This window comes from Microcaecilia unicolor, chromosome 4, assembly GCF_901765095.1.
Source record: "Microcaecilia unicolor chromosome 4, aMicUni1.1, whole genome shotgun sequence".
Lineage (NCBI taxonomy): Eukaryota > Metazoa > Chordata > Amphibia > Gymnophiona > Siphonopidae > Microcaecilia > Microcaecilia unicolor.
In genome coordinates, this window is record NC_044034.1 from 206,387,942 (window position 1) to 206,413,452 (window position 25,511).

General features: G+C 43.0%; 1 protein-coding gene across 1 annotated transcript in view; it reads right to left on the reverse strand.

Annotated features, from left to right (window-relative positions):
• The window catches only part of LOC115468960, an 81,012-nt gene that overhangs the window by 23,090 nt on the left and 32,411 nt on the right, over positions 1–25,511 (reverse strand). The window contains exons 7-13 of the mRNA XM_030201158.1: positions 23,049–23,111; positions 19,145–19,212; positions 18,927–19,029; positions 16,635–16,750; positions 15,929–16,095; positions 7,509–7,626; positions 2,660–2,783 (exon numbers count right to left, since the gene is read on the reverse strand). Coding sequence (XP_030057018.1) covers positions 2,660–2,783; positions 7,509–7,626; positions 15,929–16,095; positions 16,635–16,750; positions 18,927–19,029; positions 19,145–19,212; positions 23,049–23,111 — 759 coding nt within the window. The remainder of the gene's footprint in view (positions 1–2,659; positions 2,784–7,508; positions 7,627–15,928; positions 16,096–16,634; positions 16,751–18,926; positions 19,030–19,144; positions 19,213–23,048; positions 23,112–25,511) is intronic.

Genomic DNA, 25,511 nt, shown 5'->3' on the forward strand with positions numbered 1-25,511 from the left:
AACTTCAGATGTACACCAGTTAACTAACTATCCCAAGATACAGGACTTCTTCAAAGCAAATTATATCTATTTACGCAGAGATCCATTTTTTTTTTTTTTTTTTTTTTAGAGATGGTGAGGTTGTTAAGCACAGAAATCTTTAAAGAGATAATGGAGAGCCTTCATCAAGTTCAAAGATAATAAAATAGGTTAATTCTTTCCAGTGCTTTTTTTTTGTAGGAAAAAAGGTGCCAGTGCTCATACAATGCCAACCTTAAGGGTGGAGGTCACTATTTATGGCTCCACTCCTACAGTAGCCACACCTGGAGCATATAAAAAGGTATCATTGAAAATAGTACATAAGTCCCTAGGCCCAACAAAAGAACTCTTAAGACTGACTATAAACTAATAAAATATGTAGATAAAAAAAAATCAGCTGAAACCCCCCCAAAACCAGACTATGGCATGCAGGATAACACCAGAAAAACAAAAATATTTTCCCCTTGCTATAAAAATAGTAGACATAAATTTCAAATACTCCATTCACTATAATTCAAATTAACAAATACAAATAAAACAAAAAAATTAGCACAGCTACCACACTACTTTATCTTAAAATAAAAATAAAATTATTTTTCTACCTTTGTTGTTTGGCCATGTACTTCTTTTCATTTGTGTTTGTCCCAGTCTCTGGTTTCTACTTTTCTCGTCTTCTCTTAACTCTATTGCCAGGATTTCCTGTTCATCATTTTCTCTCCTCTTTTTCCTTTCAGGTTTCTTAGATTTTATTTTCTGCCTTTATCCACGTTATAGTTCTTTCTTACTATCCAATCTTCCAGCATTTCTCCCCTTGCCCTCTCTTCTCCATCCAGTATTTCTCTCCTTGTTTTCTCTCTCCCCATCCAACATTTCTCCCATTAACCCCTCTCTCCTCATCCAGTATTTCTTCCCTTGTCCCCTCTCTCTCCATCCAGTATTTCTCCTTGCCCCCTTTCTCCCCATCTAGTACTTCTCCCCTTTGTCCCCTCTTTCCCCATCCAGTATTCCTCCCCTGTCCCCTCTTTCCCCATCCAGCATTTCTCCCATTGCCCTCTCCATCCAGCATCTCTCTACTTGCCCCTTCTCTCCCCAACAGCATTTCTCTCTTTGCCCCCTCTCTCCTCATCTAGTATTTCTCCCCTTGTCCCCTCTCCTCCACATTCAGTATATCTCCCCTTGTCTTCTCTCCTCTCCATCCAGTATATCTCCCCTTGTCTTCTCTCCTCTCCATCCAGTATTTCTCTCCTTGTCCCCTCTCCACCTCATCCAGTATTTCTCCCCCTGCCGCCTCTCACTCCTTCCAGCAACTCCATCAGCAGCGGAGGGAAAATCAAGAAAAAGGCGCGACTGTGTGAGGCTACAGTGTTGAGACACGCGCTGTCGGCTCTGCCAATCCTCTGCCCTTCTGATATCAGCTTCCTGTTCCGGGACAGGGGATCGGCAGAGACAACAGCGCGTGTCCTAGCACTGGAGCCTGCTACAATGTTGTGTCTGCGGCTCTGCTGCTCATAGGAAAGGCAGCTGTGTGACCGCGGGAGATGGGGCAGATGAGTGGGGAAGGGGAAAAAAAAAGTACCGCCACAAAAAAAGCACTGATTTTTGCTCTGCTCCTATCTTTCATCTTATATGTTTCTCAAGTACTTGTGAAATGTTAAAACTCTTACTAATTGTAAGAGAAAAATTCTGGTGCATATGGGAATGATGTTAGTAAATACTGACAGAAAATGCAGGCACTGCCAGTCTTCCTGCGATAATGTCACCTTTGTAGTAACATAGTAAGTGACAGCAGATAAAGACCTGAATGGTCCATCCAGTCTGCTCATCACTCTTATTCATTCTCAATTCAAGATTAAAATAAAAAATGATCGTGATGATATATACTTGATCATGGTCTTCCCTTGTTGTTTTAGGGACATAGACTGTAGAAGTCTGCCTGGCTCTGTCCTTATGTTCCAACTACTGGATTGCTGTCAAAGCCCACTCCAGCCTATTCAAATCCATCTTGTCTTTGCAGGATACAGACTGTAAAAGTCTGCCCGGCAATGTCCTCGTGTTCCTAATTACTGGAGTTTCCGTCAAAGCTCTCTACAGCCCATTCTAAGCCTGATAGCTATATGTGGGACTCAGACTATATAAGCCAGCCCAGCACCGGTCCTAGATGATACCGCCAGAGTTGCCATCTAAGCACCACTTGACATGCAAACACATATGCAACCCTTTAGGTTTTGTTTTTTATAGCATTCATTTTCTAATTACAGATCCTCTATGTTCATCCCATGCCACCTTGAATTATTCCACAGTTCTATTCTCCACCACCTCCCTTGGGAGAGCATTCCAGGCATCAACCGCCCTCTTCTTGAAAAACAATTTTCTGACATTACTTCTAAGTCTACCACTTAGTGTATAGTGTATAGTGTATTCATCCATATGACGAATGGGCATCCTTCTTCATGGGTCTACCATATAATTCAGTCTCCATGATAAGTTTACAAATATTGGACTCCTCCATATACTTCACTCTACCAATGACCCTAGCCCTATCTCAGAGACATTATATTTTTTCTGGAGTTATAGAGAGGTTGCATCATTCTGTTTGTTTAGTTCTAGGCTGTCTGCTTGACATGTTGCTTGGGTATTGTACCTGAGAAATGCTGAGCTCCCCCACTGCAATCACGCCCTCTGTCTCACGATACAGGAGCACTTCCAATGTGTTAGCCTCTCCTAGACCTGCACATCCTGCAAGTTCAAACTTCACTTCCTCAGCACTGGGTTCAAGAGAAAGAAAATATGTCCATAGCATGCTTTCAAGAATTCAATAACTGAGCAATGCTTATGCTTGGCCTTAGGATTACCATAGACAAAATCCGACCTGCACATCCTAGCCTAAGGGATAAAGCTCTGAAGAATATTACACCCATAGGACACAGAAGCCAATAATGGAGGCCATTAAGGGGGGAAGTTATGAATCAGCATCAAGGCTTTATAGGGTTACCATATTTTGTCCCCCCAAAAAGAGGACACATGCCCCGCCCCCTTTCACGCCCTCGCTCTGCCTCCTGTCACATTGTCGTCGTCCCCGTCACACACCCTGTCACTTCCCCTCCCCGTCACCCCCTCCCCTTACCTTACTACTGCCTTGGTGGTCTAGTGACCTCTTCGGGGCAGGAAAGAGCCCCCTCTTTCCTGCCCGGAGTGCTGCCCTGCATGTATCCTTCCTGTTCGTGATCTTGGTGCCAATTCAAAATGGCCACCGAGAGTTGAAGTCTCACGAGGTCACGTCCACTCTTGGCGGCCATTTTGAATCAGGGCGCCGAGATCACGAACAGGAAGGATGCATGCAGGGCAGCGCTCCGGGCAGGAAAGAGGGGGCTCTTTCCTGCCCCAAAGGCGGAAGAGATCACTAGACCACCAGGGCAGTAGTAAGTAAGGGGAGGGGAGACTAGCAATCTGCCCGTTTGCCCAGAAATTCAGACAAACGGGCAGATTGGCAAAACCCGCCCGGTTGCCCAGACATGTTCTCAAAAAGAGGACATGTCCGGGTAAATCTGGACATATTGTAACCCTTAGGCTTTATATCATGTAGTTTTCTGCTTAACATGACTTAAAAGGCACTAACACATCTTGTCTAAAACTAACTTGGTAATATTTAGGACACCACAGGTTACATAGTAATGCATTTTGTTAAAAACATAATGTGACTTGTGGTGACACACTACAAGCCACATTATGGGCAAACAATTACAGCAAAATAACCCCAACCAGAACCTGGGGTTATTTTACCATGCAGGGGCATCAGGCCTCTAAGCTGTGACTCTATGCTCCCAGGCAACAGCATAGAGAAACCAGTACCATCTCTCCCCCATGATCACATCCCCCAAATCAAGTCCCCCCCAAGCACATTTCTTTAGACCCCCACCCCCTGATCACATCCCCTTGATCAAGGCCCCCCCCCCCCAACACATACTTCACTTCTTGATCCAGTCTCCCACCCGCCCGATCAAAAGCCCTTACCCCCAAAGGATCCCCTCTCCCAATCCTGTGCCCTTCCTACAAAATAGATGTTGGTAAGTACTCACTTGGTAATGGTCACGTGCCAATGGGAAAATTAGCACATGGCCATTATTGCAGAAATAGGAAAATCGGCCATTTACTGGCAGCACTAAAAGTTGCCTTAGTGCACAGGAAAGACCCCTGCTGGGGATAGCACGAGCCACCTTTTAGTGCTGCTTAGTAAAAGGGCCCCTATGTTTTGTGGACAGTCATTCAATTTATTCACTACCCTTCATGTGAAAAATATTTCCTGATGTTTCTTCTGAGTCTACTTTCTTGAAGCCTCATATTTTGACCCTTTGTTCTAGAACCTTCTTTTCCACTAAAAAAGTTTACTTCTTATACATCATTCATACCTTTAATGCTTCTTTCACATCTCCCTGTCTCTTCTTTCCTCTAGGCTACAAATATTCAAGGTCCTTTAGACTCATCTCGTAAGGCCTATGGTACAGCCCCTGTACCATTTACTAACTCGTCTCTGGACTGCCTCCATGTTGTCTATATGGTATGGCCTCCAGAACTGATCACAGTACTACAAATGAGGTCTCATTAATGACCTGTACAATGGTATAATTGGAGCTTCGATTCTTAGGTGTTTATAGAATTAGTATTTGTGTTGTGTTTTGTTTTGTTGATATATGATTCTTGTTTTTTGTTTATTTATGTGAATTGTAACCTGCCTAGTTATTAGGCAGGCTAGACATGAGCAAAAAATAAATACATATAAAAATAGGTGTTTATTTTCCTGTTAATTAGGGTGCTTTGGGAGCATGAAAAATCAGTGTTTGTGTTTTTGCGGGATAGATACTATTTCTGGATATTTTTTCCATGGAGAGAGGAGCCAGGCAGCCACCGGAAGAGACGTCAGGCCGCAAGGCACACAGGGTGCTGCAGGGGAAGGAAGGCTGAGCAGTCGTCGGTCAAGGTGGGTGGGACTCGGTGGGAGAGAGAAGGAGGAAATGCACGCAGCGAGCAGCAGAGATGTTAGGCGTGCGCCGGTGCAAAGGCAGGCTGAACTGACGACAGAGCAGAGGTTAGAACACCCTCCCAATTGGTTTGCGCCCGGGGTGGTCCGCCCCCACCGCCCTGCCCTCGGTATGCCACTGGCCATGCCAAATTCAGCCTACATTTGATCAAGTAATTTTGTGATATCAGATTGGATTAATGGAATGTGTCACTGTTCAGCTTGCCAAAAAATAGGCTAAGGAGATTATAAATTGTACAAATTCAGCTGCATACTTATTGTCAGGTGTAGACTCAGAAACATACTCCCCTCCCAGCTTTCGTTTGGTATACATGTGGTGTTTCTTTTTCTCCCTACCTGTCCTATTGAATATTGGAGTTCCTTTTCTTTCTCTTTTGTTAGTTGTATTTTATCAGTATGTAAACCACTTTGTTCTGGGCGCCAGCTAAAGCAGTAAGTGTAAATAAAGAATAAAACTGTTACATTTGACACTCAAGTCACTGCAAGAGATGAACCTATTTATCTTTTAAAGCTTAGGGTGTCTTTTACTAAGGTGTGCTAGCACTAGAAATCAGCTGCCTATTATCTGCTGGATTCTATATATCGCACCTAGTGTTCCATGCCTAAATCTAAGCATATGCGTGTAACTTAATTGGCTTAACAAGCCAATCAGCATCATTATCAGCATTTAGCAAGCAATAATCAGCACTAATTAGCAATAACAATTTATGCACATAACTTGCTAAGCATAGGCTGTAACTCACTGTGCCTAAATTCTAATGTGCACATTCAAAAAGGGGTGTGGTTACAGGTGGGGAAATGGGTGTTTCATGGATGTTCCCAAATTTACGCACGTTGTTATAGAATATGGCCCAGTCTGGGTAACTGTACATGGTGTAAATGAATGCACGTCATTTTAGGTGCTGGGATATCAACAAAGCGTATTCTATATACTGTGCTGAAATCTTATAGAATACGCTTAGGCAAAAATGATTTCTACACATATTTTCCAGGTGTCATATATAGAATCTCCCCCTATATTCCCATGGGCATCTCAGCGCTTAGTGGCTGCTGATTTCTAGCTAAAAACGCTATCGCACTTTAGTAAAAGACCCCCTTAGTAAGTATGTATATTATTACTGTATTTATTTGTATTCTCATTCTAAACAGGATTCTATTTTTTGTTGTAACTACTTTTTAGTAATTAATATATACATTGAAGTTAGTTATGTACCTTTGCATCTATCTGGCTCTACTGTTTCATTATCTTAACATTATAAGTAGTAAATTTAAAAGAAGCTGGAGAAAATACTTCTTCACTCAATGTACCATGTATGTAAGCACCTTAACGCAATACCATTTGTAACTCTGCTACCCGGAAATGGCAATCACCATTACGGCAAAGGTAAGCCACATTGAGCCTGCAAATTGGTGGTAAAATGTGGGATATAAATGCTACAAATAAATAAATGTGCAATTAAACTCTGGATTTCATTGCCACAGAATGTGGTAAAAGCAGTTAGCTTAGCAGGGTTTAAAAAAAGGTTTGGATAATGTCCTAAAAGAAAGGTTCATAAGCCATTATTAAGATGGACTTGGGAAAATCTATATGACTAACAATGGCTATAGACTTGCTAAATGAAAATATGAAATCCAAAGAAAGTGCAAGTTGTATATTGCATTTAAACACCAAGGGCTCCTTTTACTAAGTGGCGGTAAGCCCAACATGAGCTTCTGAAGTCTGTTCCTTCTTTTCATCTTATCAGTCAATCAGATTTGTCTAATAAAATTTCCGTCAAGTGAAACATGCTACCTCAAATTCTGCAGCTATGGGAATTCAAGATGCTTCACTATCCTTTCCTTCTGAAGAGTGTCTATTAATTCTCCCACCACTGAAGTCAAATTAACTGGCCCGTAAGTTCCAACTTTGCTTTTATAAAGAGGAACACTTTTCCACTCCTGTGGAAACACTGCCCATCTCCAAACATGTGTCGAACAGGTTTCCTGAGTAAACGTGCCAGAAGCTCACTGGCTTTCCTTAATATCTTGGGTGTATCTCATTCTGCCCCATGTCTGCCCATTTTAAGTTTTTCTAGTTCCACACAAACCCTTTCTTTTATAAATGATGCAGCATGAACCCCACTATCATATTTACATTTACCAAAAATCAGAAGTCCTGCTCCAATTCTACTAAGTAAAATAATTTGTTTATAATTTCTGCTTTTCCTGGTCTCCCTCCAAACATTTCTCCTTTTCTCCTCTTAGTCTTAAAATCTCACCTTTGCCCATCTTAAGCGCTGCGTACGACTGGTAGCGCTATAGAAATGATTTGTAGTAGTAGTAGTACTGAGATAGCCAGAAATGGTTTTGGCATATAATGTAGATTGGCAGTCCCTATAGCATGACTGGCTTGCAATCAGTGGAACAGGATAATCCTTCTAGTCCATCTGAAACTCCAAAGAAACTGTGTCCTTACCCTGAAAGGCCTGAAGCAGTTTCTGCCTCCATGAAGGCTTTGTGGCTGGGGGTGTGAGGACATTTCCTTAGGACTCCAGAAGAGTTGTTATTCAAAATACTGACTGGGCAAGTTAGACCTAAACAAAGAGAGGAGAGCCTGAGATCAATAAGGGTTTTATCCTGTCAATCTGCTCAGGAAGAAATTCTACAGTATATTTGAACAACCTCTGGTCAACATTTAATTTGTGTATTAAAGTCTGACCCTCTAGGGCCAAAACTATCATTATATTTCCCCAAACACTATTCATGCAGTGGGCTTGAGAACCAGTGAGATAAATTCTGTCCAGGAAGAGTTACATTCTGCATCCTGGGGGAATTCTGCACAAAATCTACAATGCACAGTTGTGCCAGATTTTTCTAGAAGTAACTCATTGGAAGGACAAAATACTTAACCAATGTACCTGAAATAGTACCTGCAGATTGGAGGGTGGCCATGTGATGCCGATTTTCAAAAAGGGTTCTAGGGTTGATCCAGGAAATTAGAGACCAGTAAGCCTGACGTTGGTGCCGGGCAAAATAGTGGAAACTATTATAAAGAATAAAATTATAGAACATGTAAATAAACATGGTTTAATGGGATAGAGTCAGCATGGGTTCAGCTGAGGGAAATCTTGCCTCACCAACTTGTTTCATTTCTTTGAAGGTGTGAATAAACATGTGGCTAAAGGTGAGCCGGTTGATGTAGTGTATCTGGATTTTCAGAAAGCTTTTGATAAAGTTCCTCATGAGAGACTCCTGAGAAAAATAAAGTCATGGGATAGGAGGCAAGGTTCTGGTTATTGGACAGAAAACAGAGAGTAGGGTTAAATGGTCATTTCTCTCAATGGAGCAGAATGAACAGTGGAGTACCACAGGGATCTGTACTATAATGTCCTTGTATCTCTCCATGGTGCATCTGTACCTTGAGTATTGCGTTCAGTTCTGGTCACTGTATCTCAAAAAAGATATACCAGAAAAGGTCAAAGAAGAGCGACTAAAATGATAAAGGGGATGGAACTCCTTCCGTATGAGGAGAGGCTAAAGAGGTTAGGGCTCTTCAGCTTGGAAAAGAGATGGATGAAAGGAGATATGGTTGAGGTCTACAAAATCCTGAGTGGTGTAGAATGAGTAGAAGTAAATCCATATTTTGCTCATTCCAAAAGTACAAAGACTAGGGTCGCTCAAGGAAGTTACATGGAAATACTTTTAAAACAAACAGGAGGAAATATTTTTTCACTCAATGAATAGTTAAGCTCTGGAACTCTTTGCCGGAGGAGGTGGTAACAGCGGTTAGCATATCTGGGTTTATAAAAAGGTTTGGACAAATTCCTGGAGGAAAAGTCCATAGTCTGCTATTGAGACAGATATGGGAAGCAACTGCTTGCCCTGGGATTTGTAGTATGGAGTGTTGCCATAATTTGGTTTTCTGAAAGGTACTCGTGACCTGGCTTGGTCACTGTTTGGAAAACAGGATACTGGGCTAGATGGACCATTGGTCTGACCCAGTATGGCTACTCTTATGTTCTTGGTGAATTGTAAACAATTGATAAAAGTTACATTTACTGTGAGTGATATCCATAACCAAAATTACAACAGTCGCCTTTGAGGCTCTTCCTTTAGTTCTTCTCCTGTGAAATCTTCTGATTTCCAGCACCAGAATGAGATTTTTCTAGCTCCACTGATTTCCTCTCCAAAGATTTCCTTCAACAAATAACTTGAGAAGAAATTCTTGCTTCCACCCTGTTGGATGTAGATCCTCTTCAACTGTAGAGACACACTTCATTGAGATTTTCCTGCTTCTAAGTGTATTTATTCATTTACAAAAGTTTGTGTATCTCTCCTTGACAATACCCAGTCAAGATGGTGAACAAGTGTAAAATAAAAGAGGCATTAAATCATCAGTACAAGCATGTAACACATAGCAGAAGGGGAATAGATTACACAGTAGCCAAAGTAAAGGGATATGAAATACAGCAGCAGGAAGAAAGAGAACTATCGGATGTGTTCACTCTTGTTAGAGCAGAACACGACACAGTAATGTACAGCTCACTAGAGCATAGCAAGAAACTTATTTCTATCTTAATATCTTACAACAGAGGGAGCAGAAATTATTTAAAGCCTTTGCTGAACTGCAGAAGAGGAGTGGAGAGTAGCCTAGTGGCTAGAACACTAGTCTTGATATCCAAATCCCACTTCTGCTGCTTGTGATCTTGCCTGAGGGACAAACTTAGATTGTGAGCCCTCCAGGAACAGGGAGATACCCAGTATACCTTAATGTATCTCATCTTGAGCTACTAATGAGAAGGTGTGAGCAAGATCCAAATGAGAAGAACGGTTAAAAAAATCTTAGGGGGGCAACTGAGAGGGTAAAAACTGTACAACAGGCATGGACGCTGTTCAAAATTACCATCCTGGAGGCCCAGGCCTAACATGTTCCGCGAATTAGAAAAGAAAGATGGAAGTCCAAAAGACAGCCGGCATGGTTGAAAAGTGAGGTGAAGGAAGCTATTAGGGCTAAAAGAAACGCCTTCAGAAAATGGAAGAAGGAACCATCTGAAAATAACAAGAAGCAGCATAAGGAGTGTCAAAGCAAATGCAAGGCGCAGATAAAGAAAGCCAAGAGGGATTACGAAAAAAGAAAGCATTAGAGGCAAAAAAACATAGCAAAAATTTTTTTTGGTATATTAAAAGCAGGAAGCCGGCAAAAGAATCAGTTGGGCCGCTGGATGACCGAGGGGTAAAAGGGGCGATCAAGGAAGATAAAGACGTAGCGGAGAGATTGAATGAGTTCTTTACTTCTGTCTTCACCGAGGAAGATTTGGGTGGGATACCGGTGTCGGAAATGGTATTTCAAGCGGACGAGTCAGAGAAACTTACTGACTTCATGGTAAACCTGGAAGACGTAATGGGGCAGTTCAGCAAACTGAAGAGTTGCAAATTTCCTGGACCGGATGGTATTCATCCTAGAGTACTGATAGAATTGAAAAATGAGCTTGCGGAGCTACTGTTAGTGATATGCAATTTATCCTTAAAATCGAGTGTGGTACCGGAAGATTGGAGGGTGGCCAATGTAACGCCGATTTTTAAAAAAGGTTCCGGGGGAGATCCGGGAAATTACAGACCGGTGAGTCTGACATCAGTGCCGGGGAAAATAGTAGAGGCTATTATCAAAAATAAAATTACAGAGCACATCCAAGGACATGGATTACTGAGACCAAGTCAGCACGGCTTTTGTGTGGGGAAATCTTGCCTGACCAATTTACTTCAATTCTTTGAAGGAGTAAACAAACATGTGGAGAAAGGGGAGCCAGTTGATATTGTGTATCTGGATTTTCAAAAGGCGTTTGACAAGGTACCTCATGAAAGGATACAGAGGAAATTGGAGGGTCATGGGATAGGAGGAAATGTCCTATTGTGGATTAAAAATGGGTTGAAGGATAGGAAACAGAGAGTGGGGTTAAATGTGCAGTACTCACAATGGAGAAGGGTAGTTAGTGGGGTTCCTCAGGGGTCTGTGCTAGGACTGCTGCTTTTTAATATATTTATAAATGATTTAGAGATAGGAGTAACTAGCGAGGTAATTACATTTGCTGATGACACAAAGTTATTCAAAGTCGTTAACTTGGGACAGGATTGTGAAAAATTACAGAAGGACCTTATGAGACTGGGAGACTGGGCGGCTAAATGGCAGATGACATTTAATGTGAGCAAGTGCAAGGTGATGCATGTGGGAAATAAGAACCCGAATTATAGCTACATCATGCAAGGTTCCACGTTAGGAGTTACGGACCAAGAAAGGGATCTGGGTGTCGTTGTCGATAATACACTGAAATCTTCTGCTCGGTGTGCTGCTGCGGCTAGGAAAGCGAATAGAATGTTGGGTATTATTAAGAAAGATATGGAAAACAGGTGTGAGGATATTATAATGCCGTTGTATCGCTCCATGGTGCGACCGCACCTTGAGTATTGTGTTCAATTCTGGTCGCCGCATCTCAAGAAAGATATAGTAGAATTGGAAAAGGTGCAGCGAAGGGCGACTAAAATGATAGCGGGGATGGGATGACTTCCCTATGAAGAAAGACTAAAGAGGCTAGGGCTTTTCAGCTTGGAGAAGAGATGGCTGAGGGGAGACACGATAGAGGTATATAAAATAATGAGTGGAGTGGAACAGGTGGATGTGAAGCGTCTGTTCACGCTTTCCAAAAATACTAGGACTAGGAGGCATGCGATGAAACTACAGTGTAGTAAATTTAAAACAAATCGGAGAAAATCTTTCTTCACCCAACGCATAATTAAACTCTGGAATTCGTTGCCGGAGAACGTGGTGAAGGCGGTTAGCTTGGCAGAGTTTAAAAAGGGGTTAGACGGTTTCCTAAAGGACAAGTCCATAAATCACTACTAAATGGACTTGGGAAAAATCCACAATTCCAGGAATAACATGTATAGAATGTTTGTACGTTTGGGAAGCTTGCCAGGTGCCCTTGGCCTGGATCGGCCGCTGTCGTGGACAGGATGCTGGGCTCGATGGACCCTTGGTCTTTTCCCAGTGTGACATTACTTATGTACTTATGTAATAAATAAATAAGATTCTTCCTGTGAATTATCAGGTAGCTTATACCATCCTTCCACTGCATTTATCTATGCTTCATACCTCATTATTTCTTTCCCCAGGACCATCAGCAAGATTTTTTGCAAGGACTGTAGATTTCTCCTAGGCACAGAGGTGCCACCTGTGTTTGAGTTTGAAAACTGTTAATATTGATTTAAAAATAATCCTTTATTATTTTTAAACAGCTGATGTAGCTAATCCAGTAAGGGAAGGCATTGCTTCTTCTTGGGCTCTAGTTAAAAATCTGTCGATTGCATTTTGTGCAACCTGTAATCTTCTCGGTAAGATACAAGGAAAGTCACAATAAAGGGCATTGCAGTAGTCCAGTGAGCTAAGAATTACTGTTTGAAAAGCCTCTTTTTGTAAATATGGGCACAGTTTCCTGTCATTTCAAATATACTTGACAAAGTACCATAGAGATATACTTTTGGCCAATTCTGCCCTCCTCCAGAATACCTTTCAGTATTTTAAGGGAGTCAACATGTGGATAAACAGTACTTCCAACCGCCACTTGAATCCCTAGGGTTTTCCACTCAAAATACCCAAAACAAAGCACTGCTACAGAAAATTGATTGGGTGACTCCAGTGGTGTGCTGGTAAATTTTTAACAACAGGTTCTCTTCCCGGTCCACCTCTGCGCCCCCCCCCCCCCGTCCTCCTCCGCACCCCCATCACCTCTGTGCCCACTCCCCAAATTGCAGAGCTGGCTATACCTAGGGAGAGAGCCTGGGGGGGCATTGCATTACTTTCTCTGGGAAAAAATTGTTTTTTAAATGCTCCCAGGTTCCAATCTAATCCATGTGGGATAAAATGCCATAAACAGTAAATAAATAGATAGAAACTCTGAACGTTGAGCACCTGATTCCCATAACATGATGTCTGTTTTAGAAGCCCTTTACCAGGAGAAAAATAAATCTCTGCACCAATAGCAGGGTTAGGTGTCCCTTTAACCAGCCCCTCCAAATGACACACTGATTACGATTTATAACAAATTACTACTCTATGAAAAGTTATTCCCTTATTATACTTCCTCTGTGTACATCCCTATGCACAAGACGGTGGAATTTTTAAGAATTTAACTTTTTTTTTTTTTTTTACAGTATCTTCCCCACCTACCTATTACAGACCTCCTCCCCAATCCCCAGAGCCGAAGGGTCCCACTCCCAGCACATACCTGAAGGCAGTGTCCCTGGTGGTCTAGTGGATTCTTCGGGGCAGGAAAGATCCCCAGTCTTTCCTGCCCGCTGCCGGCACTGACCCTCCTCCTGCCACATCTTCTTTAAAATGGCTGTTGAGACTTACAAGGGTGGCCTCGCAAGACATCTCCATTCTCTTTCTTCCCTCCCCTCCATCCATATGTATCTCCTTCCTCTCTCTTCCATCCATCCATGTCCAGCTTTTTTCCTGTCCCCCATCCATGATCCATGCCCAGCATTTCTCCTCTCTCTTCCTCTCCATCCATGTTCATTTCACTTCCTCTCTCTTCCCTCCCCTCCATCCATGTCCAGCATGTCAACTCTCTCCACTCCCCTCCATCCATATGCATCTCCTCCTCTGTCTTCCCTCCCCTCCATCCATGTCCAGCATTTCTCCACCCTCCCTTCCCCTCCATCCATGTGCATCTCCTTCCTCTGTCTTTCCTCCTCTCCAACATTTCTCTCCTCTTCCCTTCCCTACACTCCATCCACGTCCAGCATTTCTCATCTCTTCCTTCCCCTCCATCCATGTGCATCTCCTTCCTGTCTTCTCTCTCCTCCATCCAGGTTCAGCATTTCTCCTGCCCTCCCCTCCCATCCATGTCCAGTGATTCTCCTCTGCCTTCCCCTCCCATCCATGTCCAGCGATTCTCCTTTGCCCCTATCCTCCCCTCCCATCCATGTCCAGTGATTCTCCTCTGCCTTCCCCTCCCATCCATGTCCAGCGATTCTCCTTTGCCCCTATCCTCTCCTCCCATCCATGTCCAGTGATTCTCCTCTGCCTTCCCCTCCCATCCATGTCCAGTGATTCTCCTTTGCCCCTATCCTCCCCTCCCATCCATGTCCAGCGATTCTCCTTTGCCCCTATCCTCCCCTCCCATCCATGTCCAGCAATTCTCCTGTCTCCCCTGCCTTCTCCCACCCATGTCCAGCAATTCTCCTGTCTCCCCTACCCTCTTCTCCCACCCATGTCCAGTGATTCTCCTCTCTCCCCTGCCCTCTTCTCCCATCCATGTCCAGCAATTCTCCTCTGCCCTCCCCTAACCATCCATGTCCAGCGATTTCTCCCCTCCATGTCCAGTGATTCTCCTCTGCCCTCCCCTCCATGTCCAGTGATTCTCCTTTGCCCCTATCCTCCCCTCCTATCCGTGCGCAGTGACTCACCCCAGCCTCCACCTGCCCTCCTTTTCAGCCCCCCAAGTTCTAGTTCCAAACCCATTGCCAGCTCACCTGCCCGCCCTCAGATCCCCGATAGCCCTCTTTTCCTTCCTGCTGCCGCCCTGCATTTAAATATTTAATTTACCTTGAGTTGCAGTGGTGGCAGCACTGAAAACAGCAGGTTTGGATTGCCTCCAGCCTTCTCTTCCTTTCCCTCTCAGTATCCCACCCTTGTGGAAACAGGAAATAGAAGAAGGCAGGACACTGAGAGGGAAGGGAAGGGAAGGCTGGAGGCGAGCCGAGCCTGCTGCTTTCAGTGCTGCTGCGGTGACTTGAGGTAAAATAAAATATTTAATCGCAGGGCGGCGGCAGGAAGGAAAGGAGGGCTATCGGGAAGCTGAGGGCAGCCAGGAGAGTTGGCACTGGGAGTCTGTGATCCTGCAGCTTGCGGGTGGGGGAGAGGGGAGGAGAGGCAAGCCGGCTTGTACTACCACAACAACTGGCTCGCAAGATGCCAAAAAATTTAACAACTGGCTCTTCCGAGCCACTGCGAGCCAGCTCCAGCACACCACTGGGTGTTTCTCACCAGGCCAAGATATCTGGGATTGTCTTTCCCTTTAAAGGAAGATTCCCTCACATCGGCTCTGTGCTCCATGCCATCTCTTGTTACTCCTTGGTCTCTGGCCTTGAGTCCCAGATGACCTCAGAAGAGAGGGCCCAAACCAGAAACCTCTGCACTTTAAATTTTAATACTCACATCCAACCTCAGGCACCTCCCACTAAACCAGTGGCGTAGCTACGTGGGGCCACGGAGGCCTAGCCCCCCCAACTTTCTTCTGGGCCCCTGGTTTTGTAGGCAGGGGTCCCCAACCCCCGCCAGCTGAAGCCTTCATCCAGTGCTGGTCTCAGCGCCGCCGTATTGCCTGTCTTGCCCGCTCTTCCCCTCACATCTGGCACGCTCCTTTTAGTGAAACTAAGCATGCTCAATTTCACTAAAAGAAGCAGGACATGAGGGGAAGAGTGAGCAGGGCAGGCAACGTGGTGGCGCTGAGACCAGCGCTAGATGAAGGCTTCAGCAGGTGGGGGTTGGGGACCCCCGCCAGCCAAGGTATTTGTGGCAAGGTGGCGGGCAAACTAAAATGTGCCACCCCCACCTCGGGTTCTGGCCCCATCCCACTGTGAGGTCTGGCTACGCCCCTGCATTGAACACTACTAACAATCTCCTTTCTGATCTCACTGTGGAGATTCATATAATAATATATAATATCACATTCATTGTTGATTTAATCTAGAATTGAGAATGAATTTTACTGTTGGGCAGATTGGATGGACCATTCAAATGTTTATCTGCCGTCACTTACTATGTTATGAATGGGATGGAAGATCCACTGCCACTAAATCATCCCATTCCCATGTAAGAGATTTCAGTTGTCTTACCTTTCTCCTCTACACTGATCCAGGTCCCCTTTTCCAGGTGCATGGAACACTGTTGGCTGTTTGTTATAGTTAATTTAATCTGACGTCTCTTTTCCTTAAAGGTGAGAAAGCAAAAGAGACCCTTCCCAGAAACTCCCTGGAGTCCAGATACCGATGCACAGAGATACCTGGTATGATATACCAAAACAAGGACACAGAATCAGGGATCAAAAACATGTTGCTACCACCATCATCATTATCATCATTCGTTTAGTGAGAATGACAGCCTGTAGACCATTCCTCACCCTCAATATCAGACCGAGAGAAACTGAATTATCAAGAGCTCAGGGGAGAGTGAGGTTCCCTGTACAAAATACACCCTTGCCAGCAATTTCAGGAGAAGAGACAATTTTACCACTGAATTCAGGAGATGTGATGCCCCTATATTCCTACTATAGAAAGAGAAGGGTCTACCAGAGAGCCTGGAGGGGTAAGAGCCTAGGGGAGAGGGAGTACTAATACAGAAGTACCTAGGCAGAGTTCTTAAATAACCTCTCCCTCGCCATCAAGTCAAAAAGGAATGTATCAGGACCTATTGGTGAGACCTGGGTAGTCAAAATACCAACAGTCCAAGCCAGGCTCAGGAAGGAGTAGTCTCAGGAGACAGGCCAGAAGCCCTCCCCATGAGCCCATAATCACATGAACAGAAATCCTTTTACAGGCTCACCTCTGAGTCAGTGGATCCCCTGTCCAGGTTTCTTTGTCTTGTGTCTCCTTGTCAGCCTGCACACCAGTCTCCATTGTCTCAATGAAGAGGGGGGTGCCATCACCCTGTGCCGAGAGCTATCAGCAGGAAGAAAGTGGGTGAGAGAGGGCAGAGAGAGAAAGACAAGACTGAATATTATCTTTTGCTCAGCAGAGATTCTCCTTGCTCTAAAGCAAACTGGTACTTGATTTGATTTAATAATTTGATATACTGCCTTACACACAAGTTTTAAAGTGGTTTACAATAACAAATAAAAGCATATCATAATTAACAGATAAGACAACTGAAATTAAATCCCACTCATCAATAGTCATAATAAAACCTTAAAAGAGGATGCAATTAAAAATTATCAAAAGTATTTTGAAACATTCAAGCTTTCAAGGCTTTTTGAAAACTGAAGTAGCCACTTAAACTGCTAACCGCATCAGACAGAGAATTCCATACGGATGGACCCACATAACTAAAGGCCTGGTTCCTAGTCAATGACAATCTGACTGTCTTTAAAAATGGAAGCTGCAACAAAAAATGCTGTGAAGATTGTAAAGATCTTGAGGAGCCAATTTTTCAGAGATGTTATTTTTTGGACTTTGCTCACACCTTTTTCAGTAGTAGCTCAAGGTGAGTCACGTGCAGGTATGCAGGATATTTCTCTGTCCCAGAAGGGCTCACAACCTAAGTTTGTACCTGAGGCAATGGAGGGTTATGTGACTTGCCCAAGATCACAAGGAGCAGCAGTGGGATTTGAATCAGCCACCTCTGGATTGCAAGACCGGTGCTCTAACCACTAGGCCACTCCTCCACTCTGTACTGTAGTACACCCATACAAAAAGCCTTAAAAACCAGGGGTAAAATTTGAAAACTATCCTAGCAGAGACCGGAAGCCAGTGTAGTTCTTTCAGTATAGGTCAAATTTCTTGCCATTGACTATCAATTGTGCAGCCGTATTCTGAATTAGCTGCAGTCTCTTGAGACTTATTTTTGTCAAACCATTAAACAGCAAATTGCAACAGTCAAGTCTGCTAGTTCAAATGCATGAACAATTTTGACCAGATTGGACTGAGTCACAAAAGATTTCAGTTGATGAATCAGCCATAATTGGAAATAGCACTTTTGCAAATATTATGGAAAAAAATGCTGGCCTTTTTTTCTAGATCAGATTTCAGCAGTGATCTCAGCACCTTCCATGTTGTCATCTGTCAAATCTAAAATCAACAATGCATGTTCAAACAAAAAGGCAACTGTCTGTGACGGACAGATGATCAAAAATGCTGCGCTGTTCCAAACTGCGCTGGAACAGTGCAGAGCTTTACCGCATCTATGATCAGAGATAATTGCATGCAAATTTAAGCACGCAATTCTCTCTGATCATGGGGTAGAAGTGCAGGAGGATTGTGCCTGAGCATGCACTCGGGCACAATCTTCCTGCACTTGTTTGACAGGTCTGGGCTGTCAAAAAGCCCAGACCTGTGACACGGCTGGAGGTCCATGGGACTACCAGACCCCCAACTACCCCTGCCCTGAGCAAGATGAAATGGGGGCTGGAGATCCAGCGGACCTCTGGTCCCCCAACCCCCTCGGACTCAGGTTCAGGGGGTGCTGGAGATCTGGTGGGTCTCTGGCCCCCCTAACCCCCCCAGTGGGCTACGGTCAATCCCCCCACCCCCCTACCTTAAGTTGGAGGAGGGAGGTGGCCTCCCTCCTCTTCCTTCGGTGCCGCCTGCAAAATGGCAGCACCCAGCCCTGCCCAGTGTATCCTGGGATGTGCTGGGTGGGGCTTCACACCATATAAGGGAGTCCCTATTTCCAATTATGGCTGATTTATCAACTGAAATCTTTTCTGACTCAGTCCAATCTGGTCAAAATTGTTCATGCATTTGAACCTGTGTTGGGGGGGTTGGGGGACCGGAGGTCCGCCAGACCTCCAGCCCCCTATCGCTGGGAGGTCATCGGTCGGGTCGTCGGTTCCTGCAGGGGGTTGCTGCATTGGTGGGAACGGGGGCCTGTTAGCATGCAAATGCATGCTGGACAGGGCTCACCATTCCTCCCCAATAGTCTACAAACCCTAACGCCAGCTCTGAGGTGGCATAGGGTTTGCTGCGGCCAGCGAACAAATCTTTGGCACACTGGTCACTGATCATTGGGGATGAATAGGTTTAGCATGCATTTGCATGCTACTTGCGCTATGAGCCCTATTTTGCATGCACTGCGTGCTAGTTGCGTTCAGAGCACGCCAGCTGGGGGCTCAGCACCTACCTCTTCAACAGATATGTTTTCTTCTTCCTCCTCCTCTTCCTCACTTCCTCCTGTTGTTTCATACAGTGGCTGAGAGCTCTCTGTACACGGTGTGAGATCATCTCTGTAAAGACAGAGATCAGTGACAGTAGTGAGGAATTGCATTAGGAAACGATATGGTGATGTTCAATCTCTTCCAGGAAGATGCCAAGTTGCTCCATGCAGAGCTGTACCCTTACCCAGAGCCAGCTTTCCTCCTAAGAGATTCTATGCGGTACTTCCAGCGTCTGCCCACACTCTGAGTACTCTGTGGATACAGACAGACAGATGTCAGTAGTAGTTATCCTCCCGATTCGATATGGCGTGACTTAAGTTACGAATGCAAATCCAGTCATACTCTGGACTTGCGCATGCAACTTAATTACTTAAGCCAATCAGCATAATTGCCACTTAAGCAATTATTGACACTAATTGACATTAATTAGAATTTATGTGCAGAACTGTCTAAGCATATTCTATAATGTGATACGCATAAATTCTAAGTCACATAGTTGAAAAGGGGCATGGCCATGGGTGTGGAATGTGTGAGTCATGGGCATTTCTAAAATCTATGTGCATTGTTACAGAAAGCACTCAGTCTGCGTGTAATTTACTTGGCGTAACTGCCCACGACTAAATTTAGTTGCACAGACAGGCGCTCGGCATATTCTATAAACTGTGTGGAAATTTAGGCTTATTCTATAAAGTATGCCTAAATTTAGGCATACTTTATAGTATACACCTAGGCATATTTTGTTTCAGAGTCAGTTTTTTAGACGTGATATACAGTATCTAGTCCTATAGGGCTAAGATCAGTAAATGATGCCTACATAATCGGCACCAGAAAACCTTGCTTAAGCGGTATTCTATAAGCTGCACCTAAAGTTTGGTGTGGTTTATAGAATAGAGCTTAAGCGTTATGGTTGCACCTAAATTTAGGCGTGACCATTTGCACCAATGAAAATGTGGTGCAAATGCCCGTACAGAGCACCCTTATTCAATAATTATGCATGTAACTCTAAACCACACCCCACTTCCACCCTGAAATGCCCATGACCCTCCCATTTCCATGCCGCCCTTTTTGAGCCACGTGTATATTTTAGGCGCGTAACACCCAATTAACTCTAATTAGTGCCAATAATTAGTTGTTAAAAAGCCAATTAGCATTAATCGGCTTGTTATTCAATTAAATTGTGTGAGCAAATTGGGATTGCACCTAAATTTGCACACACAATTTTTGGCGACCTTTATAGAATCTGGGGGATAGTGCATAGCTGCAAGGGGGGCATCATATGGGTGAAGCATGGACAGGCCATGGGTGTGATGCCAAACACTGTGCACAACTTATAGCAGTGTTTCCCAAGCCCGGTCCTGGAGTACCCCTTGCCAGTCAGGTTTTCAAGATATCCACAATGAATATGCATGAAAGAGATTTGCATATAATGGAGGCAGTGTATGCAAATCAAGTTCATGCATATTCATTGTGGTTATCCTGAAAACCTGACTGGCAAGGGGGTACTCCAGGACTGGACTTAGTATTCTAAAAGTCAGTGTTGACCATCAGTTGCTTGCGTTGATTGGTGCACCTAGACTCATCCACTTACACCAGCCATTGATTGCGCCTAACTTTTGGTTTGCCAAAGCAGGTTTGCACTAGTCTTCTATAGTGACTAAGTAACACATGACACCCAGTTATAGAATTGCCCAAGCTTCAAGCATACTGTACACGTATAGGGCCTCTGGATTGCAAGATGTCTCTATTTTAGAATGAGAATCACTTTTCTTGGGCCAAAACAAAAGTATGTTTTCATTTCTTCCATCTGCAAGGTTTATGCAGTCTAAGTGCAGGGATAATAATTTCAGATTTATCTAGCACTTTTTACCAAACGAGGGTCCTAAGGTGCTTTGTAGCGTAACGTTTCAGAAACAGGCATGTGGTCACCTTATAGCCCCATAGATCTGGCACTCAGACTGCAAGAAGCTTCCAAAGAGGAGGACGAAGAAAGAACATTGTGATTGTAGCTAGCATTAGGTTTGTGGTTCTGCTTAAACCTCTAGAATACGCTGCCAACCCAAATATGACAAGAGAGAGGAGGTATGAAGTATGCTGTCTACAGATCTAAGCAAACCAAAAAGTGGGAGAAGGAAGCAGGCTGAGCAGACAATGGGATAAACACTCAAGTTTATTAGTGTAGTATGTGAGACTCGACACGGCACCGTGTTTCGGCACAGAAGTGCTTCCTCAGGAGTCTACAAAAAAAAAATAATAATAATGAATAACACACTGACATACAAATATAAAATTCCACAATTAAAAAAAATGGTATGTAAAAAAAGTGTTGGTACATAATGAGAAAAGAAAAATGAACCAGTGCATCTATTAATAGTGAACTAAGAATACAATTGAATGTATATGATTGAAGAATTAACATAATGACATAATATGTTAATATGAAAGAATCAATAACATTTACATAATGTAAAAGTGTGAATACACTGTTAAAAATGTCAAAAGGGAAAAGGATAATAAATAAAAGGTGTGCAAAACAAAAAGTATACAAAATATCAATAATTGGAACGGAAGAAAAAAAAAGGACAATCGACCTTGTGCTAAGGTTCCTTGTGGAACGAATGACCTTTGCAGTTGAGCAGATAAATGTAAGGTGGTCTGAATCAGGGTGGAAGCAAAAGCACAAAAAAATGTTTTGTATAAACATTAAATATAATAATAGCAAGGTATCATTGGCATACTAAAAAGGAATAAAAAGAAATTTAAAAAAGACATACCTTTAAAAAGACCGTGTTTTATAAAAAGTTGCACTCCTCAAAGGGGATAGACGTTCTGCTGTAGGGATGTGAGAAAGGAAAGAGACAATGGAACTGTTTGTGTGCAATACAAATTAAAAATAGTTTTAATGCCAATAAAACTAATATGACTGCTATGGGGTCAAGGGTAGCCATAACAAGGTAGTGAACAATAACTCAGAATGGCATGACAGAGTAATTTGATAATCTGCTGAAAAGGTACGGCAGCAAAAAGGAAAATAGAAAATAAAATTAAAAATGTAAGGAAACAGATGATGGAGCTGGAAAGTTCACTACCTTGTTGTGGCTACTCTTTTAAATGTATTTTTATTCCTTTTTAGTATGCTAGTGATACCTTGCTTCCACTCTGATTCAGACCACCTTATATTTGTCTGCTCAACTGCAAAGATCGTTCATTCCACAAGGAGTACCTGAATGTAACTCACCTTGAGCTACTACTTAAAAAGGTGTGAGCAAAATCTAAATTAAAAAAAAAGGAACCTTAACACAAGGTCGGTTGTCCTTCTTTTTCTTCCATTCCAATGTTTGATATTTTGTATACTTTTTGTTCTATTTTACACACCTTTTGTTTATTATCCTTTTCCCTTTTGACATTTTTAACAGTGTATTCACGTTTTTACATTATGTATATGTTATTGATCTTTCATATTAACATTATGTAATTATGTTAATTCTTCAATAACATACATTCAATTGTATTCTTTGTTCACTATTACTAGATGCACTGGTTTATTTTTCATTTCTAATTATGTACCAACACTTTTTTTATATACCATTTTTTGTGGAATTTTATATTTGTATGTCAGTGTGTTATTTGTTATTATTTTTTTGTAGATTCCTGTTGCTGGCACTTCTATGTCAAAACACGGTGCCATGTCGAGTCTCACATACTACACTAATAAACTTGAGTGTTTATCCCATTGTCTGCTCAGCCTTCTTCCTTCTCCCACTTTTTGGTTTGCTTTGTTTATCCCATGGGTTTTTTTTGTTCAGTTACCTTTTGGATTATTGAGCCATTCACCTGCTGTGCTGCGATAACACAGCATTGACGAACATGAGTGTCTCAACTGCGGAATCTTAATTGCAGTGGAGGAACATATGCACTACTGTACCTGAATGTAGCCTGACATGAGCTACCAACAAAAAGGCACAAGGTAAATCTAAGATCATCAATAAATGATAGCAAGGACCTCCTGGTGGGAAGGGCTGTCCTGGGAAAACTGAGGAACTGCTCTTCACTACAGATTGTTCTCTGCAGGTCCCAAGGGCGACATTTACCATCAGTCTCACAAACAGTTTCTCCCAGTTTCCGATTGTCTGAAGCTGAGCGATCTGTTGGAACTGAAAATAAAAAGTGCAGCCACCATTACTCATGAAACTGTTCCTAGTCTGCAAAGAACTGAGCCCAACAGCCTACTGATATACAACACAACTGAGAAATCCATACCACCTCTGGATATTGGGAAGCAATCAATGTACGATATATATGTATGAATTTCTAGTGATCTCTGTATGGCTAAGGCCAGAAGGTAGTACCCAAACTCTTCTGTTAATTCCAGACTCTGGAGTCAATGCAGTGAGCTTGTGTTAGGATCAGGAGTTCTCAATTCAGTCTTCAGATTGCACCTAGCCAGTCAGATTTTCAGGATATTCATAATAAATATGCATGAGATAAATTTGAATGCACTACCTCTATTGTATGCAAAATTACCTCATGCATATTCACTGTGCACTGATAGCTAAGGGCACAGCTCTCTGGTACAAGTGTCATACCAAATTTTTGCTTGCTGATGGAGTAAACTTGTATGCAAACAGGATCTGTGCACTAACCTTCAAGAGGACAGCAGCTGCCTGTGTACATGGTTCTGTGCTAATGGCAGCTAGAGCTGTGCACATGTACAAGCACGAAAAAACTGAACTAGCACCTGGAATTGCATGAACTCACACCTGTACAGGCACTGGAATGCTATACTGTACATAAAAACTTTTGTTAATACCAATACTTATGCACAGAACAGCATTCTAGCACATGCACAGATGTGTACATATGCAACTCTAAGTATCAAAGCAATATTTTGTGCTTAAACCTGTGTGCAGCTGTAGCTGCTCTTAGTGCAGAACTGTGCACTCTTCCAGCGCTCTTCCCTTAGATTCTCTTATCTTTGTGGTAAACCTGTGGCAGTACAAAGAAGAAAGAGGCATGAAATCCCCATTAATTTAATGGCAGAATGAGTGAACCGTTTAAGCCTCTCCAGACTTGGTGTTAAAGCCACAGCATTGTGCTTAGTCTTTTGTAAACTTTTACGCATCTGCACAGAATAGTTAATACTAGTGATTTAAATATGCTGTGTACTGGTGTTTAACTTAAGGCGCTGCGCAGGGTTGGCTCTTGTGCAAAACCCTTTTTTGTGCCTGTATTTTCACAAAATTCTGTGCTAAAATCATGTGCACCCTGCGCTAGCCCTGTGCTCTTTATTGCATCGCTGTGGACTTTCTATTTTAAATTCTGCACTGAAGTCATGCTCATCCTGTGCTAGCCCTGCCAACTTATATGCAGCTTGTAGATGCAAGGAAAAAAGACAATTTAAAGTGCTGGAAGCCTAAAAACAATAAGCATATATAGCACTAAATGAAGAGTGTGAGGAAACAGTGGGTTTCTGAGCCTGAAAACTGTATTAATTATTTCATGAAGTGGTCTCTGATTGGCACTGGATTTAAAATCTAGCCTGAAGGTACTGGGTTTTCCATAGTCTCAGCCAGGGAGTGGAGAGAGAAAGATCTCTTTACTGAGATCCTGTGAGCAGCTATATGATATAACCTGTGAGCAACTATATTTACTGACCTCCCCAGGTACTACCCAGATAGTAAACACATGTTTAGATAGTTTTATAATTGATCCATATTCAGTTACCTGATATTGTTTGCTGATTTCACCTTTTTCTGTTCACTGTTCAAGTTCTGTGGCAATAAACCTTATTTAATTTATTGACTTTGCTGTTCTAGACTGACTAAGAATCCTGGTTTGTGTTTTGGGGTCTGTGGGTGCTTTCTGGGAACTGTGGGACCCCTGGAGTGTGGCCCCAGTGTCCTAGAAATCACCAGGAAATAACTAGCCCAGAGGCAAGTGGGACCCAGTCAGTGGGAGGAGGGTGCTAGTATAGAGCATGTGCTCACGTGCAGGCAGGCCTGAGCAGCTAGGGTTAGAGCCTCCAGGTGGCTGCAGGGTTAATGCCAGGTGGATGCTAGGCATTTTGTGACAAAGAGGCAGATATAATAGGCATCTCAGAGACCTGGTGGAAGGAGGACAATCAATGAGCTACTGTGTTTTCAGGGTACAAATTATATCACGATGATAGAGTGGTTCAAATTGAAAGGGGTTGCACTATATGTTAAAGAGGGAATTGAGAAAAACAAAATAAACATTCTACATAAACAGATAGCAACATGGAATCCTTGTGGATAGTAATTCCATGTGTGAAGGGAAGGAGCATACTGGTAGGACTGTACTACTGTCCACCAGGACAGAATGAACAAAAGGATGAAGACATGTTTGAAAGTAGGAAAGCTGGCTAATTGGACAACAGTATAATAATGGGTGATTTCAATTACCCAAATATTGATTGGATAAATTGTACTTCAGAGAGTGCTAGGGAAGTAAAATTCCTACACATAATAAATGACTGCTTCTTGGAGCAACTGGTGCAAGAACTGACAAGAGGGGGAGCTATTTTAGATCTAGTC